At 52.8% G+C, this 19024-nt stretch overlaps 1 protein-coding gene across 2 annotated transcripts in view; it reads right to left on the bottom strand.

Moving 5' to 3' along the window:
• Positions 1 to 19024, bottom strand: part of LOC123757624 (dynactin subunit 2) — a 137093-nt gene that overhangs the window by 74463 nt on the left and 43606 nt on the right. For both annotated transcript variants that reach the window (XM_045741452.2, XM_045741453.2), the window contains exons 5-6: positions 3051 to 3205; positions 2685 to 2922 (exon numbers count right to left, since the gene is read on the bottom strand). In XM_045741452.2, the coding sequence (XP_045597408.1) occupies positions 2685 to 2922; positions 3051 to 3205 (393 nt within the window). The remainder of the gene's footprint in view (positions 1 to 2684; positions 2923 to 3050; positions 3206 to 19024) is intronic.

Genomic DNA, 19024 nt, shown 5'->3' with positions numbered 1-19024 from the left:
GGTACCCAAAAGCTCATAGTGGTCTCCCCTGACCCGAGCCCCGGGAACCCCCCGACAAAGGCCTCGGGGAATAGTGCTCATCCACGCCCACCCTCCCTGAAGAATAGGTGGAATCCAGGGGAAAAGCTTCCAAGAAAGAAGTCTGCTGGGTTGACTCAGAAGCCCCGGTGGGGAAAATCGGGCTAACCACCTCCGTGCCCGAAATGGAAGGGGTAGCCCCTGAAGACACCCGAGCCTCATCACGAACTAAACCGCCAAATCCTCAGACATTTGGGAGTCAGAAGCAGGGAGGGAGGGAGGAGCAGGGCGAACCACGCCCACCTGGGAAGGAAGCGGGGCGAGGATGGCACCAAGGTCGAAACTACCAATGACCCCAAATCCTGGTCCCAAAACCCAAGCGAGGCAGCTCCGGGGTCTCCAACCGAGCAACCAACCTGGGCCGTTGCAATAAGGAGAATCGAGCAATGCAATGCAGCCACCTCCTGATCCCTGAGATCATTAGACAAGGAATGGGTAAATTGAAGCACAAGCATTGAACAAGTCCTGCAAGACTCCGAGTCGAAGGTGTCACCGACCCAACAGGCAGCATGACGGGGGCAGGATGGATGATCGTCTCCCTGAGGCAGGGACGACAAACAACTTTCAACTTCACACAAGGTGAGAACTCAGAAGGAACATCCATGGTAACCCCGAGCCCACTGGGGTTTTCCAGGGCCTGTTGGGTGAGCAAGCCCTATGGGAAGGCCAGGCACTAGGGCTAGCTAAATCGGTAGAACCCAGTCAGTCAGCAGCAAACAGACCACCAGTAGCAGCCATGAAACCTCGGGAGCAACAGAGGACGACCACCAACACAACCTAGGCTTGCTAGTAAGTAGTTAGGCAGACCACCTCCGTTAACAAAAAAGCTAAAACGCTAGAAAATAAAAACAACTCTCTCGAAGACACACAACAAACAAACTGGCAGCCAGAGAGAAACGTCGGCCGCTGCGGGTGCAAGCTGCGCCCGACCCAGCCAATAACACACTCCACCCAGGGCAAGACGGAAGGCCCAAGACCCCCTTCGTACCCCTAGGGCGAAGACAACGGCAAGCAGCGAAGTCCTCAAATGGGAGTGAGCCCCAAACGCCCCAGGGAAGATAATCCTGAAATGCAAGGGTAGAAGTTACGAAGCCCCTAGGGAAGGTCACCATAGGCGCATGCTGCTCCACGTACAATAAGACACCTGGCCACTACACCACACACACTGCTGGTAAAGCCACACAGGGCAAAATCCAGAACAGGAACTCGAGGCCAGAGGTGATCGAGCTGACCCTAGCACATCAGTTCATGAACTGAAGTGGTATGCTGTTGGCTCCCCCTCCCCCCTTCCCCTACAATGGAAGGGGGTAGTGCTAACCAGTGGAAGTGCTAGTCACATGAAGGATTGCTAGTTTAGTTTCTTTCTAGGGGGAGTTATTTCAATCTTTTGGGATGTAGACTGCACAGGTCAACCAGACAGTCGTCTGTTTTGGTTCACATACCTTTCTGGGTCCTTTACTGGTTGATGGCAATTATGACATATTGCACTATAAATGTAAAGTTCCCTGCACCTATTTGAGGAGGGACCAGGTTCTGTCTTGTGGTTCTCGGTAGGCATACGAGCTCCTGTGACTGATTGACTGATGACCCCAAACTAATATAGCATATATCAATTCTGATAACTTCAGGGAGCCGACGGGGCTCCCCACAGAAATACTTTATCTTAAACACACACCACACCTCTCTCATCATCAACATGACCACGACTGCTTGGACAATTCCTCGTTACTTTTTTTTTATGTTGGAACTTAACCTTATGATCAGAATTGAAGAATGTTATGTTACTTAGAACAATGTTTTCCCCCAAATCACAATCTGCTCATTGTTTTGTGTCTACTGTACATCCCTAATTACTGCTGCATATGCAAAATGAACAGTGTGCAAAGTCTAAGAGGGAAGGTACAGTGCCAAGGTACTGTGGTCAGAGCAGTCTCACATGATTCAAAATGGATTAAATATATAATCAGAGATTTTATTGACCACAAAGTCTATTCCCTTCCTCTCCCCCCCACATTTTAATGCCTACATTGTGCACAATAACCAGGGTCGTCTCACTGATACTGCACACTACAACCAGGGTTGTACTCACCTAGTTGTGCTTGAAGAGGGTTTGAGCTTTGGCTCTTTGGTCCCGCCTCTCAACTGTCAATCAACTTGTGTACAGATTCCTGAGCCTACTGGGCTCTATCATATCTACATTTGAAACTCTGTATGGAGTCCACCTGCACCACTTCACTGCCTAATTGTATGTACTAGCCCTATCTTTAAATCCAACATTATATTTGTAACTCATCTTCAATGTATGTATTTTTACCTGAATAAAAAATCTAAATCTAAAATCTAAATCTAATGCATTCCATGTTAACTACTCTGACACTAAAACACTTCTTTCTGACATTCCTGTGGCTTATTACAGTACAATACCTGAGTACCTGGGGTAGGTTAAGCACACAGTAACCCTGGGTATAGTACCCAGTACTGTACCTACTTTACACAAGTCTACTTCATATTATTTCATAAAGCTTTTTAATTGTTACTTCACAATCACGCTTTACCTAAAATGACTACTAATTACACAAAAACACTTAAAACTTCAGAGTACTAACAAGCTTATCGGGGTTGTTCCCAATTAAAGTTTCAAGCTGGTCTATTCTCTTCTCCAGCATAGCCGCATTGGCAAGCTGATTTAGTCGTGCATGTTCGGGTGCATAGTATAGCTCGTAAGTAATGGCACTACTGCTACTACCATCCCCGGATACTGTTCCTTCTTGTTTCACATTACTTCTGTTCTTCTCAGATACTAAACCTGTTTGTTTAAAGCTCTCCAGCAGATTAATTAGCTTTCTGAAAGAAAAACATATAATTACTATTCATTCAATCCATCAATATTTACATTTAAAGAAATCATTAGCTTATAAAACAACAAAAACATTATAAGACAAAGTAATTCACATAAAACAAAATTAACATACTTCTGAAGAGTTAACTGAGGTTGGGAGATGGATGCAACTACATCAGCACCCAGAGTGTCCTCCAGTTTAAGATCAACCAGAGTATGATGGAGAGCTTCCACCTGCTTGCCTAGCTCCACTGACGAAACTGAACCATCTCCACATGGTACGGAGCCCTGTTAGAGAAAGAATAATCACGTATACAGCTAATTTAGCTCAAAAGATTAAATAAATATGTAAATGAACAAGCATCATCAGCACGAATGCCACCAGCATGGACGCCAACACCACGGCTCCGTCTTCTTGGGCTATAACTCTGTATGGCAGGAGACGATGCTCTTCTACGTAGCACAGTACAGGCCTACCACAAACACTTAAAGTGGAAGGCACACTGTCGTTTTTCTCCTCAAGCCTCATGACATGCAGGGGCTTGGCTGGGGGGTGTTGCTGAGGCAGCAAATCCTGGCCTAGTAACATCACCACTATAGCAGTTTACTCTCGGTTCGTCAATGCTACTTGTATCTGAACCTATGCCACTGAACCTAGAAAAAAAAGACTCGTCACCTATACTATCATCTTGTACAGACACGTCAGATGGCACAGGTGGTGATGGTAAATCCAGTGGTGTTGACCTAAGGCAGCACGACAGGGTTGGCAAAAGCGTGTACTGCACACGCTCTGTATCATCCACATCAATGTCGTATCACGCATATCTGAAACCTGTGTTAAGTCTTTTTCTGGATCTGGGTCATCAATATCACTGGCATGGTCAACTTTAACCACTGTGCTGCACGGTCATAAAATATGACATTCCCGCTGTGACCTGAAAATAAATTCTTTGCAAAAAACCAGCGTTGAATGTAATGAAATGCCATTTTCAGGGTGAGTCCCAGAGGCTCCTCGGAGCTTACCAGGCTGATATGCTAATGTCAGACTTTGGCATCAGTCATGTGTATGGAGTTCTTATGGGCCTACCGGGGACCACGAGGCAGAACCTGTCCCCCTCAGAGAGGCAAGGGGAGCAATGGCCTATAGAAACCCCCGTGTGGTTGGAAGCATTCTATGTCTGCCATCGACTGGGTTAGGCACCCAGAAAGGTAGGCGTCCCAAAACAAACCCCCTATTCTGGTGAAAATTGCAACCAAAAGCCGAACGAGTGGATAGAACTCCCCAAATAAAAACGAGTAAACTAGTATAACGTCATTCGTCGTCGCACCGCTGTCTACGCAGCCGCCCCCTCCCCGGGAGGGGGAAGGGGAAGCCCCAGACCTACCGCGCCAGCGATCCACACCTTAGTTCTGAGGCTGGATGTCAAAAACACGCGAAAAACCGCCGACCGGAGGGAGGGAGGGATGCCAGGGAGCCTCCGAGATTCACCCAGAAAATGGCGTTTCATTACATTCAACACTGGTTTCCTGGGGGGAGCCCCTACGGCTCCCAGGAGCTAACTACCCACAGAGGAAAAGAAGAGGGATTGACCCAGGAGGCGGTCGCCGCACACTACATAATCTGAAGTCGAGACAACAGGCCGCATCCGCCGTCCCAAAGCGACACAGGCCCGACTGGGCCCAGGAACGTGTACAAGCTAATAAACAGCCAAACATCATGGTCGACCACCAAACTCCCCGTGCCCGAACGACCTCCCAGGACACAGTACCAAAGACGGCGGCAAGATCCGCGAACTTGCGGACGGCATGGGCACGGAGATAGACCGCAGGCAGGAGAGCCTGAAGAACCCCGCGGACGACCTGGGAGACCCGCACCTGCTAACAGGGAAGAAGGGAACCGGAGCAACCCAATTCGCGTCCACGGACCCAGAAGCCGTGGCGTGCCAACCACGGCAGAGAGCCGCAACCGGACAAAAACAAATGCACCCCCAGCCCAACCAACCAAGCATCAACAACCCATAGACCCCGCTGGAAAGCAGCAGTCACATCCATCTCCAGAAAAGAAGGAGACGGCAGCAGACGACCAAACCGAACACCTCAACCGAAGGAGCAGAAAAACTTCTGCGCAGGAGGAGAGCATGAAGCTCACCTACCCGACCCCCAGAGGCCAAGGCCAACTGGAAAAGAGCCATCAAAAAACAAACCGGCACTGAAGGGACCACAAGAAAACGAGGAGAAGGAAAAGAGCGCTCCGTCCAATTACCAGGACAGCTCAAGCGGCGCAAGAACAGGCCGGAGGTGAAACAAGCACGAGACAGCTTACGAACGGTGCAGAGGAAAATCCGAAAGCAACCCGAAGCGGCTCCGTCAGCGCCGCATAAAACAAGGGGACAGTATGCAACAAGACGACGGCCCCCGAACCCCCAGCAGAAAAGCCAAGCCGATGCCAACAAACGCAGCCACCGAAGAAGGGACAGAAGGAAAAGGAAGGACCACCAAAACACCCCATACTGCCGCCAAAAAGCACACAGGTGGGACACCAACAACAAAGCCACCGGACCACCAACGGACGCGAGATCCCCGAGGCAAAACGTAATCAGCACTGCCAAGGGTCACCCGAGCCTAGGAAGAGGCGGAGCCGCAGGAAGATCTTGGGTGGGACCACCAAGGAAGCAGAGCCGGAAGCTCAAGCCGGCAAGAAGGAGATGGAACGTCTGTCGAACAGAAAACACCCCAACTCTAGCAAGCTCGCCAGGGGATCTGAAACCACGGGTCCGACGTGAGACACCAGAGAAGGGACATCGCAAGACCCTGAAAACACAACAGGCAGGGCAAGCCAGGAAAACAGGAAAGCAAACCTGGCAACAAGAAGGCCAAAAGCCACAAACAAAACACACAATGATAAAAAGACTAGCAGAAATGCCCCAGCATCAGCGGCCAGGGACAAGAGTGAAGCAGGAAGACAAGAAGAATGCAAGAGGAAGGGAAGTGGCGGAGGCCAACCCCACACCCAGCGTCCAGTGCAGAGAAGAGCTCAATAGGTTCCGGAACTGGAACAGAAAGCGAATAATAGGCGAGGGGCGAGACGAAGAGCCCAAGCTCATACCCAGCCAGCACAACGAGGTTAGGACAGAATCTAAGGAACATGGAAAAACCAGGCCCGGCAAGGAAGGAGGGCCCCAAAAAACCAGCGTTGAATGTAATGAAACGTCATTTTCTAGACGAGTCCCGGAGGCTCCCCAGAGCTATCCCAGGCTGATATTCTAATGTCAGACTTTGGCATCAGTTATGTGTATGGAGTTCTTAGGCCTACCGAGGACCACGGCCAGAACCGGGCCCCCTCAGAGGCAAGGGGAGCAATGGCCTATAGAAGCCCCTGTGTGGTTGGAAGCATTCTATGTCTGCCATCGACCGGAACAGGCACCCAGAGAGGTAAGCGCCTCAAAACAAACCCCTATTCTGGTTAAAATTGCTACCAAAAGCTGAACTAGTGGATAGAACTCCCCAACAGAAAATAAGCAAACTAGTGTGACGTCACACGCCGCCGCGCAGCTCTCTGTGCAGCTTCCCCCTCCCTGGGAGGGGAAAGGGGGGAGCCCCAGACCCTCCACGCCGGCTACCCACACCTCAGTTCTTGAGGCTGGATGTCAAAAACGCAAAAAAAAACGCCGACCGGAGGGAGGGAGGGATGCCGGGGAGCCTCCGGAACTCACCCAGAAAATGACGTCTCATTCAATCAACGCTGGTTTTCTGGGGGGAGCCCCGTCGGCTCCCCGGAGCTAACTACCCACACACGGAAAAAGTGGGACTTACCCGGGAGGCGGTTGTCGCTCACTCCTCAACTCGAAGCCGAGACAACTGGCTGCAACCGCCGACCCAAAGCAACACAGGCCCGACGGGGCCCAGGGACATTCACAAGGTAACGAGCAGCCAGGACCCTGTTCAACCGCCAAAATCCCCGCGCCCGAATATCAGACCAAGACATATTCCCAAAGACGGCAGCAAGAGCCGCGAACTTACGAACGTCATGGGTACAGGGATAGACCGCAGGCTGGCTGGACTTAATAACCCTGCAGACGACCTGGGAGAGCCGAACCCGCGAACAGGGAAGAAGGGAAACCGGATCAACCCACAGCACGTCCCCGGACACAGAAGCCGTGGCGTGTAAATAACGGCGAAGCGCCGGAACCGGACACAAAACATGATGCACCCCCGGCCTGACCAACCAAGCATCAACCACCCATGGACCCCTCCGGAACGCAGCAGTCTCATTCTTCGCCAGAAAAGAGGTAGAACAAAAAAAATCCCCACGACCAAAAGAGCAGAAACCCCTGCGCCGGAGGAGAGCATGAAGCTCCCCTACCCAACCCCCAGAGGCCAAAGCCAACAAGAAAAGTGCCTTGGAAAAACAATCCTGGACCGAAGGGGCCACAACGAAACGAGGAGACGAAAGGAAAGCGAGCAATCTGTCCAAAAACCAGGACGGCTCAGGCGACGCATGAGCAGGCCGGAGGTGAAACAATGCACGAGACAGCTTGCGAAACTGCGCAGACGTAACATCGATACCGAAGGCAAGCTGAAGCGGCTCCGCCAGCGCCGCACGATGAAAAACCAGACTTCAGGAGAGGACATTATGGTGACCTTAGAAATTTTTTTAGTGAGTATAATTGGACAGACTTGATGCTAGGCAAGGAAGTGAATGAGATGTATGGCAAGTTTTGTGAAATATATGATAAAGGCACAAAAAAATTTATACCAAAACAGAGATGCAGAACTAGGAAACAGGATTGGTTCAATAGAAATTGCGAGAGGGCTAGAGACCGAAAGACACAAAAATGGAATCAATACAGGAAGAGGCCGAACCCCCAAACATACCAGCGATACAAAGATGCGAGAAACAACTACACGGCAGTGAGGAGAGAGGCAGAAAGAAATTTTGAAAAAGGGATTGCGGACAAATGTAAAACAGAACCAGGTCTATTCTATAAATTCATAAACAACAAATTGCAGGTAAAGGATAATATTCAGAGGTTGAAAATGGGAAATAGATTCACGGAAGATGAAAAGGAAATGTGTGAAACACTAAACGAAAAGTTCCAAAGTGTGTTTGTACAAAATGAAATCTTTAGGGAACCAGATACAATAAGAATTCCAGAGAACAACATAGAACACATAGAGGTGTCTAGAGACGAAGTGGAAAAAATGCTCAAGGAGCTCGGTAAGAACAAAGCAGCTGGCCCAGATGGCGTTTCACCATGGGTTCTGAGAGAATGTGCATCTGAGCTCAGCATTCCACTTCACCTGATCTTTCAGGCATCCCTGTGTACAGGAATCGTAGCAGACGGGTGGAAACAGGCTAACATAGTTCCAATCTACAAAAGTGGCAGCAGGGAAGACCCCCTCAATTATAGACCTGTATCATTGACAAGTGTAATAGTGAAAGTATTGAAAAAACTAATCAAAACTAAATGGGTAGAACACCTAGAGAGAAATGATATAATATCAGACAGACAGTATGGTTTTCGATCTGGAAGATCCTGTGTATCGAATTTACTCAGTTTCTATGATCGAGCCACAGAGATATTACAGGAAAGAGATGGTTGGGTTGACTGCATCTATCTGGACCTAAAAAAGGCTTTTGACAGAGTTCCACATAAGAGGTTGTTCTGGAAACTGGAAAATATTGGAGGGGTGACAGGTAAGCTTCTATCATGGATGAAAAATTTTCTGACTGATAGAAAAATGAGGGCAGTAATCAGAGGCAATGTATCAGAATGGAGAAATGTCACAAGTGGAGTACCACAGGGTTCAGTTCTTGCACCAGTGATGTTTATTGTGTACATAAATGATCTACCAGTTGGTATACAGAATTATATGAACATGTTTGCTGATGATGCTAAGATAATAGGAAGGATAAGAAATTTAGATGACTGTCATGCCCTTCAAAAAGACCTGGACAAAATAAGTATATGGAGCACCACTTGGCAAATGGAATTTAATGTTAATAAATGTCATGTTATGGAATGTGGAATAGGAGAACATAGACCCCACACAACCTATATATTATGTGAGAAATCTTTAAAGAATTCTGATAAAGAAAGAGATCTAGGAGTGGTTCTAGATAGAAAACTATCACCTGAGGACCACATAAAGAATATTGTGCAAGGAGCCTATGCTATGCTTTCTAACTTCAGAATTGCATTTAAATACATGGATGGCGATATACTAAAGAAATTGTTCATGACTTTTGTTAGGCCAAAGCTAGAATATGCAGCTGTTGTGTGGTGCCCATATCTTAAGAAGCACATCAACAAACTGGAAAAGGTGCAAAGACATGCTACTAAGTGGCTCCCAGAACTGAAGGGCAAGAGCTACGAGGAGAGGTTAGAAGCATTAAATATGCCAAAACTAGAAGACAGAAGAAAAAGAGGTGATATGATCACTACATACAAAATAGTAACAGGAATTGACAAAATCGACAGGGAAGACTTCCTGAGACCTGGAACTTCAAGAACAAGAGGTCATAGATTTAAACTAGCTAAACACAGATGCCGAAGAAATATAAGAAAATTCACCTTCGCAAATAGAGTGGTAGACGGTTGGAACAAGTTAAGTGAGAAGGTGGTGGAGGCCAAGACCGTCAGTAGTTTCAAAGCGTTATATGACAAAGAGTGCTGGGAAGACGGGACACCACGAGCGTAGCTCTCATCCTGTAACTACACTTAGGTAATTACACTTAGGTAATTACGATACGAGGCGACAGTGTTAGGCATAAGACGACAGTCCTGAAACAACCACGAGAGGAAGGGCAAGACCATCCGAACAGACAAGGAACTAACACGACGAAGACGCAAAAAGAAACAGAAGGACCGCCAGGAAACTTCATACTGCCGCCGAGAAGAAGCCCTCAGGTGGGACACCAACAAAGAGGCCACCTGATCACCATAGAGATGATGATAGACTCGAGTCAAAAAACCCATACGCGAAGACTCGAGGAGAAGATCGAACCAGCCACGTGACGTACCGGCCCGATCTGCTGAAAGAGGCGGAGCCGCGGGAAAACCCTCGGGTTCGGACACCGAGCAACCAGCGCCTGAAACCAAGACTGGGCCGGCCACCAAGGGGCCAGAAGGACAACTCTCCCCTGGTAAGTCTCTAAGCGAGTCAGGACCTGGAGCAACAGCCGAACTGGGGGAAAGAGGTACAGGAACCCCCATCTCGACCAGTCTAGCCGAAAGGCATCGACCCCGCAGCCTCGCAATTGGGGAAGGGCACCGCATAAACGGGAAGATGCCGCGATCAAGCCGACACGAAGAGGTCCACCTCGGGACGCCCAAACGTCTGGCAAAGCCAATGGAAGGACTCGTCGTCGACCGTCCACTCTGTGGAGAGGGGAACAAAGCGAGACAGGGCATCGGTCAAGACGTTGGACACACCCTGTATGTGAACCGCCAGGAGCGCCAAACCCCGAGAACTCAGCAGACGAGTCACCCGAAGCGACCAACCCCAAAGAGACAAGGACCGCATCGAACCCCCGCGGATCAGGCAATGAACCACCGGAGAGCAGTCCGAATGGAGCCGAATCGTCGATCCGCGGGCCACCCGAATCCTCCCCAGAGCAAACCACACTGCCGCGAACTCCCACACCTTGCTGTGAGCTTGACAGAAGGATGGATCCCAACGCCCCTGGCCAGCCTGGTGAGCACTGGTCACAAAACCCCAGCCGAGAGACGACGCATCCGTGTACACATCGAACGAGGGCTCGGGTAGGCGCCAAGGCACTGAACCCCGAAAAACCCGAAGAGGAAGCCGGTGACGCAGCAACTGACGCAAGGCCCCCGGGGGTCGAACTCTGCGATCGCGAGAGATGCAGAAGGGGGGACCCCGAAGGAACCAGAACAGCCGTCGAAGCCAAACCTGACCCGGCAGGTAGACCACCATTGCGAAGTTCAGACTGCAGGGCTATTGGCGCACAGCCCCTCGAGCAACCGCCGGGTGACCCGAGGGCCCTCCAGAAACAGACGAAGGCGGGACTGCAGCCGCAGGAGAGACTCCGGAGGGAGAGACAAGGAGGCGGTTCAAGAGTCCCAAACGAGACCCAGCCAAGTCCGAACCTGAGAGGGAACCAGATGGGACTTCCTCCAGTTCACCAAGAACCCGAACCTGGCGAGCTGGGAAAGAACCAAATCCCCTGGCTAGCAAGCAAGCAGACCGGCTGGGAGCCCAAACCAGCTAGTCGTCGAGGTAGGCCAACACCCGAACACCTAGGAGACGCAAACGAGCCACCACAACCCGTGTAAGGCGCGTGAACACGCGAGGTGCCAGGTTCAACCCGAACAAGAGACAATGAAAGCGGTAACTCAGATGCCCCACAACAAAACCGAGCCAGTCCCTGAACCGTGGATGAATCAGGACGTGCCAATAAGCGTCCCGGAGGTCCAGGGACACCATCCAAGTGCCTGGCTCCAAGAGGAGCCGAACCTGAGACAGCGTAGTCATCCGAAAGGAGGGGCAATGAACCTAGGGGTTCAGACGGGACAAGGCCAGAATGAACCGCAGGTCCGCGTAGTCCCGTTTCGGAACCAGAAACAGACGGGAAACCCACCTGAGGGACGACGTCGTTTCGACGACGCCCAAGCGTACCCACTCCAAGACGACTCGACAGAGCGCAGGGGAAGAAAGCTGCCCTACCAGCCCTGACCCCCCCAAGGGGGGGAAGGAGGGGCCACCCAACGCCACCGCAGGCCGCAAGACACGACCCGAAAGGCCTACGAATCATGGGACCAGGCGCGGGCGAACAGTGCAAGCCGCCCCCCCATCGCCCTGTCAATGGGGCAAACCGCGAAAGGGCCGGCGACCCTTACGAGACCCAGAACCCCGCACAGAGCGAACACCGCACCAACCAGTCGAGGGAGGGTCCGCAGGAGGAGCCAAACCCGAACTTGACACCAGAGGCCTACCACGACGAGAGAACCCCGAGCCCTGGCATGACCTTTCCAGGAAGACCCACCCCGGGACCCCCGGAAAACCAACAAGTCCGACATCGGACGACAAGCCGCCGACGCAGCCTGAATAAACTGCGCCACGGCCGACTCCTCAAACAGAAGAGGACAAAAAGGTGAAGAACGCCTAAGAGCCAGAGCCCAAGCAGATTCCACTGAGGAACCCAGCACCGTCTGCCAACACATGAGACGGGAAGCATAAAACAGGGAAACCGCATCCCACAAAATCGGCGTGAACAGCTTCAACAAGGCAGCCGACGAACGCGCAGCCGAGGACAAGGTGCCGGACCCCGGGACGGACCCAAGCGTCCTCACATTCTCCACGAGCCAATCCAAGGACAGCTCCAGGAGGGAAAAGAACCGCAAGGCCGAAGCCAAAAGACCCCGGGCGCGCAAGTCCTCCGCAACGAGTGCTGCCGAAAGGGTGGGAACCTGCACATGGAGCTGAATAACGCCCACATCGCGGGGAAGGGCAGGGGCAAACAGGCACTCATTCAGGTACTCAAGCTCGCCCCCCAGGAAAACCTGGAGCACTGTGGAAGCTTCCCGCCACTCCAGCGTGCGGGAACGACAGAAGGAATGCCAGGAATCCAGAACAAACAAGGGGCAGTCTGCTAGCCAGGACGACTCCGGAATCTCGTAACAGAGCCAGAAAGAGAATGAAGTCCCAATCCTGAATTCGGACAGATCCATTTCCGAGGCATAATCCGGGTCACGCAGGAGGTAAGCTGCAAAGGCCGCTCGCACCACACCAGGTTGGATGCGATAAGCCAAAAACCTCCGGAAGGACGGAACTGACGTACCCGGGGGAACACGGAACCGAACCCGGGGAGGGGCCGACACCAAATCCAACTCGTACGCAGAGGGGGGAAAAGAAAACCCCACTCCTTGTAACAATAAGCCCCGCTCAGAGGGAAGAAAAACCCAGGCTGGGTCCAGCGGGGCCCAAGGCCCCCAAGTCAGCCCCTCCCCAGCCTCAAGGTCCTTCACCACAGGACCCGAGGCCGAGTCCTCTCCCCATGTCCCGACCCCACAAGACAAGGACGGAGTAGCCGGAAAAGCTGGAGGAAGGGGGGGCCCACTGGTCAGACCCAGAAGCTTCGGCCGGGAGACAAGACTCAAATGCCTCTGCCGCCCCCCGGAAGGGGCACCCCCCAAAGCTGCCCGAGTCTCAAAATCAAGTAACCCCTGCTCCGACCCCAAAACCCTCAGACGCTTCGGGGCCGGAAGCAAGGGGGAGGGGGACCAGAACAAACAGAAGGGGAAGGACGAGGAGGTGCGGACTGAACCAGGATCGAAGCGACCCCCACCCCCAAGTCCTGGTCTCGAAAAGCAAAGCGGGGCAGCCCCGGGGCATCCGGGTGAGCAACCAACCGAGCGCATTGCAACAGACGAAACCTAGACTGCAACGCACGCACCGCCTGTACCCTAAGAGAATCATCAGAGGATTGGGTAAATTGAGTCACAAACAAGCAGCAACACTCACAGGACTCGGGGTCGAAAGTATCACCGACCCAACAGGCAGCGTGGCAGAGGCAAAAACAATGAGGGTCACCCTGAGACAAGGGGACCGAGCAACCCTCAAACTCGCACACAGCGAGTGGGGACTCCGGGGTCACATCCATCGGACCCACGCGCCCCCTAGGGGATTCCCAGGGTCCTGAGCGTTTACTTTAAGAGGACTCGTGCTCAGGTAGTCCCAGGCAGGGCGCTGCAAACCGGCGCCCAAAACTACCAAGCGAACTTCTATAACTGAACCCCAGGGACGTGTACACTCATGGGGACCTAGCAGGGGGCGCCACCGAGGAGAACAGTGGAAGGGCAAAAACAAACTGAATAAAATGAGAGAACTCCCCACCAGGCAAAAAGAAAAAGAAAAACAAAACCCCGCAAGAGGACAGCGAACCCCAAGGAACAGAGCCGGCCGCTATGTTGGGAATACAAGCTGTGCAGCACCCTGCGCCCCTACCAGTGCAAACTGCCTCTTACCTGCCAGTAACAAGGGAGAACAGAACACCCAAGAGCCCAACAGGCGGCCGAAAAACCAAAAGGTAAAATGGACCAGCAGAGGCAGACCCCGAGAAGCCCGTGGAAGGTGGCCCCAAGGGCAGTACTTACAGGGCACCTAGGGAAGGCAGCCCTAGGCGCATGCAGCCCGAGTACTGAAGATAACCTGGCTCTCGCACCCACAAAACAAACACCACACGCAAAGCACAGTGCAGTAGCGACACTGGAGCCAGAGCACACGACATTCGCCTATAGCATCAGCCTCAAGAACTGAGGTGTGGGTAACCGGCGAAGTGTCTGGGGCTCCCCCTTCCCCCTCCCGGGGAGAGGAAAGCTGTGCAGACAGCAGCGCGGCAGCGTGTGATGTCACACTAGTTTGCTTGTTTTCTGTTGGGGAGTTCTATCCACTAGTTCGGCTTTTGGTAGCAATTTTAACCAGAATAGGGGTTTGTTTTGAGGCGCTTACCTTTCTGGGTGCCTGTTCCGGTCGATGGCAGACATAGAATGCTTCCAACCACACGGGGGCTTCTATAGGCCATTGCTCCCCTTGCCTCTCTGAGGGGGCCCGGTTCTGGCCGTGGTCCCTGGTAGGCCTGAGAACTCCACACACATGACTGATGCCAAAGTCTGACATTAGCATATCAGCCTGGGATAGCTCCGGGGAGCCGACGGGGCTCCCTCCAGAAAAGCAAGGGAACAAAAACCCCAACAAGGAAGACGCCAGAAGGAGCACGGAAGGGCCGAACAAAAAGCCACAACCAGACCCCTACACGCAGGCGCAGCAACAAAACCGCAGCAACGCGTCACCACACTCCCAGAGGAAGCGACAGGGAAGATAAACTGGAACACGAGTGGCACACAACAAGGGGACACAGGTGGACACCGAGTACCCAATCGAGCCACAGGGACGTGAGAAAAACCTGTGCAGTGTAACAGGCAATCGATGGAACACAGTAGGCAGCCCACACCTGGGCTGACCGCATACACAGCCCCAAGTGTAGAAACAAGAGCCCAGGAGGCACAGAATCCGCACGTCAGACGAATGACAGGTGAGAGGCGGAACCAAAGAGTGAGAGCCCAACCCCGCACGCACAATTAGGCGAGCACAGAACACCCTCGACACAGGAAAACGTACCACTGAATAGGCACCTCCACCGGTGCACCATGGAACAAGATGGAGATGGGGCCCCAAACTCAAACATGGTGAGACAAGCAGGATGAGTACAGGCAGGAGAGGGGCAGGATGAGTACAGGCAGGAGCTGCCTCGTATGGGCCAAGAGGCCTCCTGCAATCACCTGTGATGCGAGGAAGGAATCGGGTGGTGAGAACAAAAGCCGCCACGTATGGGCCAATAGCCCTGCAGCAGGCACCTCGTTTTTTTTTTTTTTCCAAGGTTCTCAAGTACGTATGTACACCCATTCCTACTCCCAAAACAAAAACAGCATCAGGACGAAGGAGATGCCAGACCGCCACCAACTCGCCTGCAGAACATAGGCGCTGAAGGGCCATGACGCAAGCCTATGAGAACGTAGACCCTGGAGGCGGCCAGGGCGCTCATGCCGGAGAAGAGGAGGGGAGCGATGAAGGAGGCTCCCCCAACCCAAAATCGCAGAGAAAAACCTCGTGACGTTCCCACAGCGGCATTCCAGAACATCCCCATGAGCAATGGGTCACGGACTGGAGAATGATAAGAGCAAGAGGCGAAGCCCCCCGAGATAAAAAGGACGCAGAACACCAGCACGTGTGCACACCGCCCGGAACCAAAACAAACTCCCACGGCACATACGCAGGACACTAAAAAGTAGCCCAACAGGTTGGGCTACACAGGTCCAACCGGCGACAAGCAGCCCAACCGGCGACAAGCAGCCCAACCGACGACAAGCAGCCCAACCGGCGACAAGCAGCCCAACCGGCGACAAGCAGCCCAACCGGCGACAAGCAGCCCAACCGGCGACAAGCAGCCCAATCCGGCACGCCAGATCAGAACGGAAAGAAAACGAGCAGCGCTAAGACACAGCGCGGAGAGAAAAGAGAAGAACAAATGAACGAGAAGGCTAAAAACCCAGAAGCAGCCCGGAATAGGACCCGAGGGAAGCCCCACTGAACGACGACAGATGTACCAGTAAAACGGGAAGGAGCAAAACCGTCCCAAACCTTTGAGAACACATAAAAGCAAACACAAAGGATGAAAGCACAAAAACCCAGTCGCACCTGAGACCAAAAGTCATGCAGAACCCCAAGAAGAGGGGACATTACGGAGAAGCCCTGTCCCGGGAAAAAGGGGCGAAGAACGTAGAAAAGCACCCACCGACAGGATGGAAGCAACGGGCATAATGGACAAGGAACTGAGCCCGGGAAGGGACCAACACCCAAAACTCGTGTAGAGAGGGGGGAAGGAAAAACCCCACTCCACAAAACCGCAAGCCCTGCCCAGAGGGGTAGAAAAACCCCGGTGGGGACCAACGGGGCCTGAGGCCCCCCACATCAGCCCCATCCCAGCGCCGGGAACCCACCCGGCAGGCCCCAGGACCGAGCTGTCCCCCCAAAGCCCCAGCCTCAAGAAAACCGGGGCACCCAATGAAAAACACTAAGGAAGCCCACTGGCAGACTCTTACAACACGGCAGGAGGTAACAGGCTCAAATGCTACCATTTGCAATGCTCAAATGCAAATACCATATGCAAATGCTCAAATGCAAGTCACTACCACGGAAGGGGAAGTCCCAGAGACCAACCGAATCTCAAAATCATGGAAGCCCCGCCCCGACCCCGAGCCCCCCCACACGGTAATGACCCGGATGTAGGGAGGAAGGGGGGGGGACCCGACAATACCACCAACGAAAACGGAGCAGCCTCGGGGCTTCCGGGGAGCAAACAACTAACACGTTGCCACCGAAACCCAAAGTGCAACACCCGTGCAGCCTGCACCCACATAGTCAGCATAAGACTGGGTAACCGAGTCACAAACAAGCAACCAAACTTGCAGGACCTCGGGCCGAAGGTGTCCCCGACCCCAAAGGCTGCAGACTGAGGCAAAACCGTGAGAGTCACCCTGAGACAAGGGAACAGAGCAACCCTCGAACTCGCACAAAGCGAGGGGGGGGGGACACCGGGACCACACCTATCGGGCCCACCCTCCCCCTAGGAATTTCCCAGGGTCCCAAGCATTTACTATAAGAGGACTCGCGCTCAGATAATCCCAGGCAGGGTACTGCTAACCGGCGCCCATGGCTACCAAACAACATTCTAAAAGCTGAACCCCCGGGACGTGTACACTCACGGGGACCAAGCAGGGGAAACCACCGGAAGAAGGAAGAGAACTCGACACAAAGGGGGAAAGAATCAAAGGCAGAGCCCCCCACCAGGTAGACAAACAAAAAGGAAAAGAAAACCCAGCAAGAGGACAGCATACCCAGTCGGAACAGAGCCGGCCGCTATGATTGGTGAAGACAAGCTGCACAGTACCCTGCGCCCCGCCAGTGCAAAACTGCCCCTTACCCTAAGGCGAACAAGGGAGACAGAACCCCCTATCACACAAAGGGCGGCCGAAAACCAAGCAGCAAACGGCCTAGCAGAAGCAGGACCCAAGGAACTTGTGGAAGGTAACCCCAAGCCCCAAGGGCAGTACTTACAGGGCACCTAGGGAAGGGAACCCTAGGCGCATGCAGCCCGAGTACTAGAGAATCACTCCCGGCTAACGCACCACCTAGAAAACAGACACCACACTCTAGGTACAGTGCTGAAACAACCACTGGAGCCGGAGCACATAACCGGTGCCTATAGCATCAGCCAAAGAACTGAGGTGCGGATCGCCGGCGCGGTAGGTCTGGGGCTCCCCCTTCCCCCTCCCGGGGAGGGGGGGCTGCGCAGACAGCGGCGCGACGAATGATGTCATACTAGTTTGTTCGTTTTTGTTTGGGGAGTTCTATCCACTCATTCAGCTTTTGGTTGCAGTTTTCACCAGAATAGTGGTTTGTTTTGGGACGCCTACCTTTCTGGGTGCCTAACCCGGTCGATGGCAGACATAGAATGCTTCCAACCACAAGGGTGTTTCTCTAGGCCATTGCTCCCCTTGCCTCTCTGAGGGGGCCAGATTCTGGCTCGTGGTCCCCGGTAGGCCCATAAGAACTCCGTACACATGACTGATGCCAAAGTCTGACATTAGCATATCAGCCTGGTAAGCTTCAGGGAGCTGTAAGGGCTCCCCCAAGAAAATTAGTTTCTCTTCTTATAGTGTTGAAATGTAGTCTCTGATCACGGGAAAACTAAAAAAAAAAAAGCCTTGAATGTAATGAAAAGCCATTTTTTGGGTGGAACCCACAGGCTCCCCGGAGCTTATCCAGGCTGATATGCTAATGTCAGACTTTGGCATCAGTCATGTGAATGGAGCTCTGTGGGCCTACCGGGGACCACAAGCCAGAACCTGGCCCCCTCAGAGAGGCATGGGAAGCAATGGCATGTAGAAACCCCCGTGTGGTTGGAAGTATTCTATGTCTGCCATCAACCGGGTCAGGCACCCAGAGAGGTAAGCATCCCAAACCAAACCACTATTCTGGTGAAAATTGCTACCAAAAGCCAAACAAGTGGATAAAACTCCCGAAAAAAGAAAACGAGCAAACAAGCATGACGTCACACGTCGCAACACCGCTATCTGCGCAGCTCCCCCCTCCCCAAGAGGGGAAAGAGGGAGCCGCAGACCCCCGTGCCAGCTATCCACCTGTCAGTTCTGAGGCTGGACATCAAAACAAGCGAAAAACCGCCGACCGGGGGGAAGGAGGGATGCTGGGGAGCCTCCGGGTCTCACCCCGAAAATGGTGTTTCATTACTTTCAACGCTGGTTTTCTGGGGGGGGGGGATCCCCCCAATTTCGGGGAGTTTTCAGCTTCCCGGAGCTGACTAGCCACAGAGGAAAAGTAGAGGAACTTACCCGGGAGTCGGTTGCTGCTCACCCCCTCAACACGAAGTCGCAACAACTGGCTGCAACTGCTGACCCAAAGCAACACAGGCCCGACTAGGCCCAGGAACGTTCACAAGATATCAAGCACCCAGGACCCTGTTTGACCGCCAAAATCCCCGCGCCCGAATGTCAGCCTAGGACA

This window comes from Procambarus clarkii, chromosome 19 (genome assembly GCF_040958095.1).
Source record: "Procambarus clarkii isolate CNS0578487 chromosome 19, FALCON_Pclarkii_2.0, whole genome shotgun sequence".
NCBI classification, from domain to species: Eukaryota; Metazoa; Arthropoda; class Malacostraca; order Decapoda; family Cambaridae; genus Procambarus; species Procambarus clarkii.
Note: the sequence above shows the minus strand (reverse complement) of the source record. Positions and strands in the feature narration are given on the sequence as shown.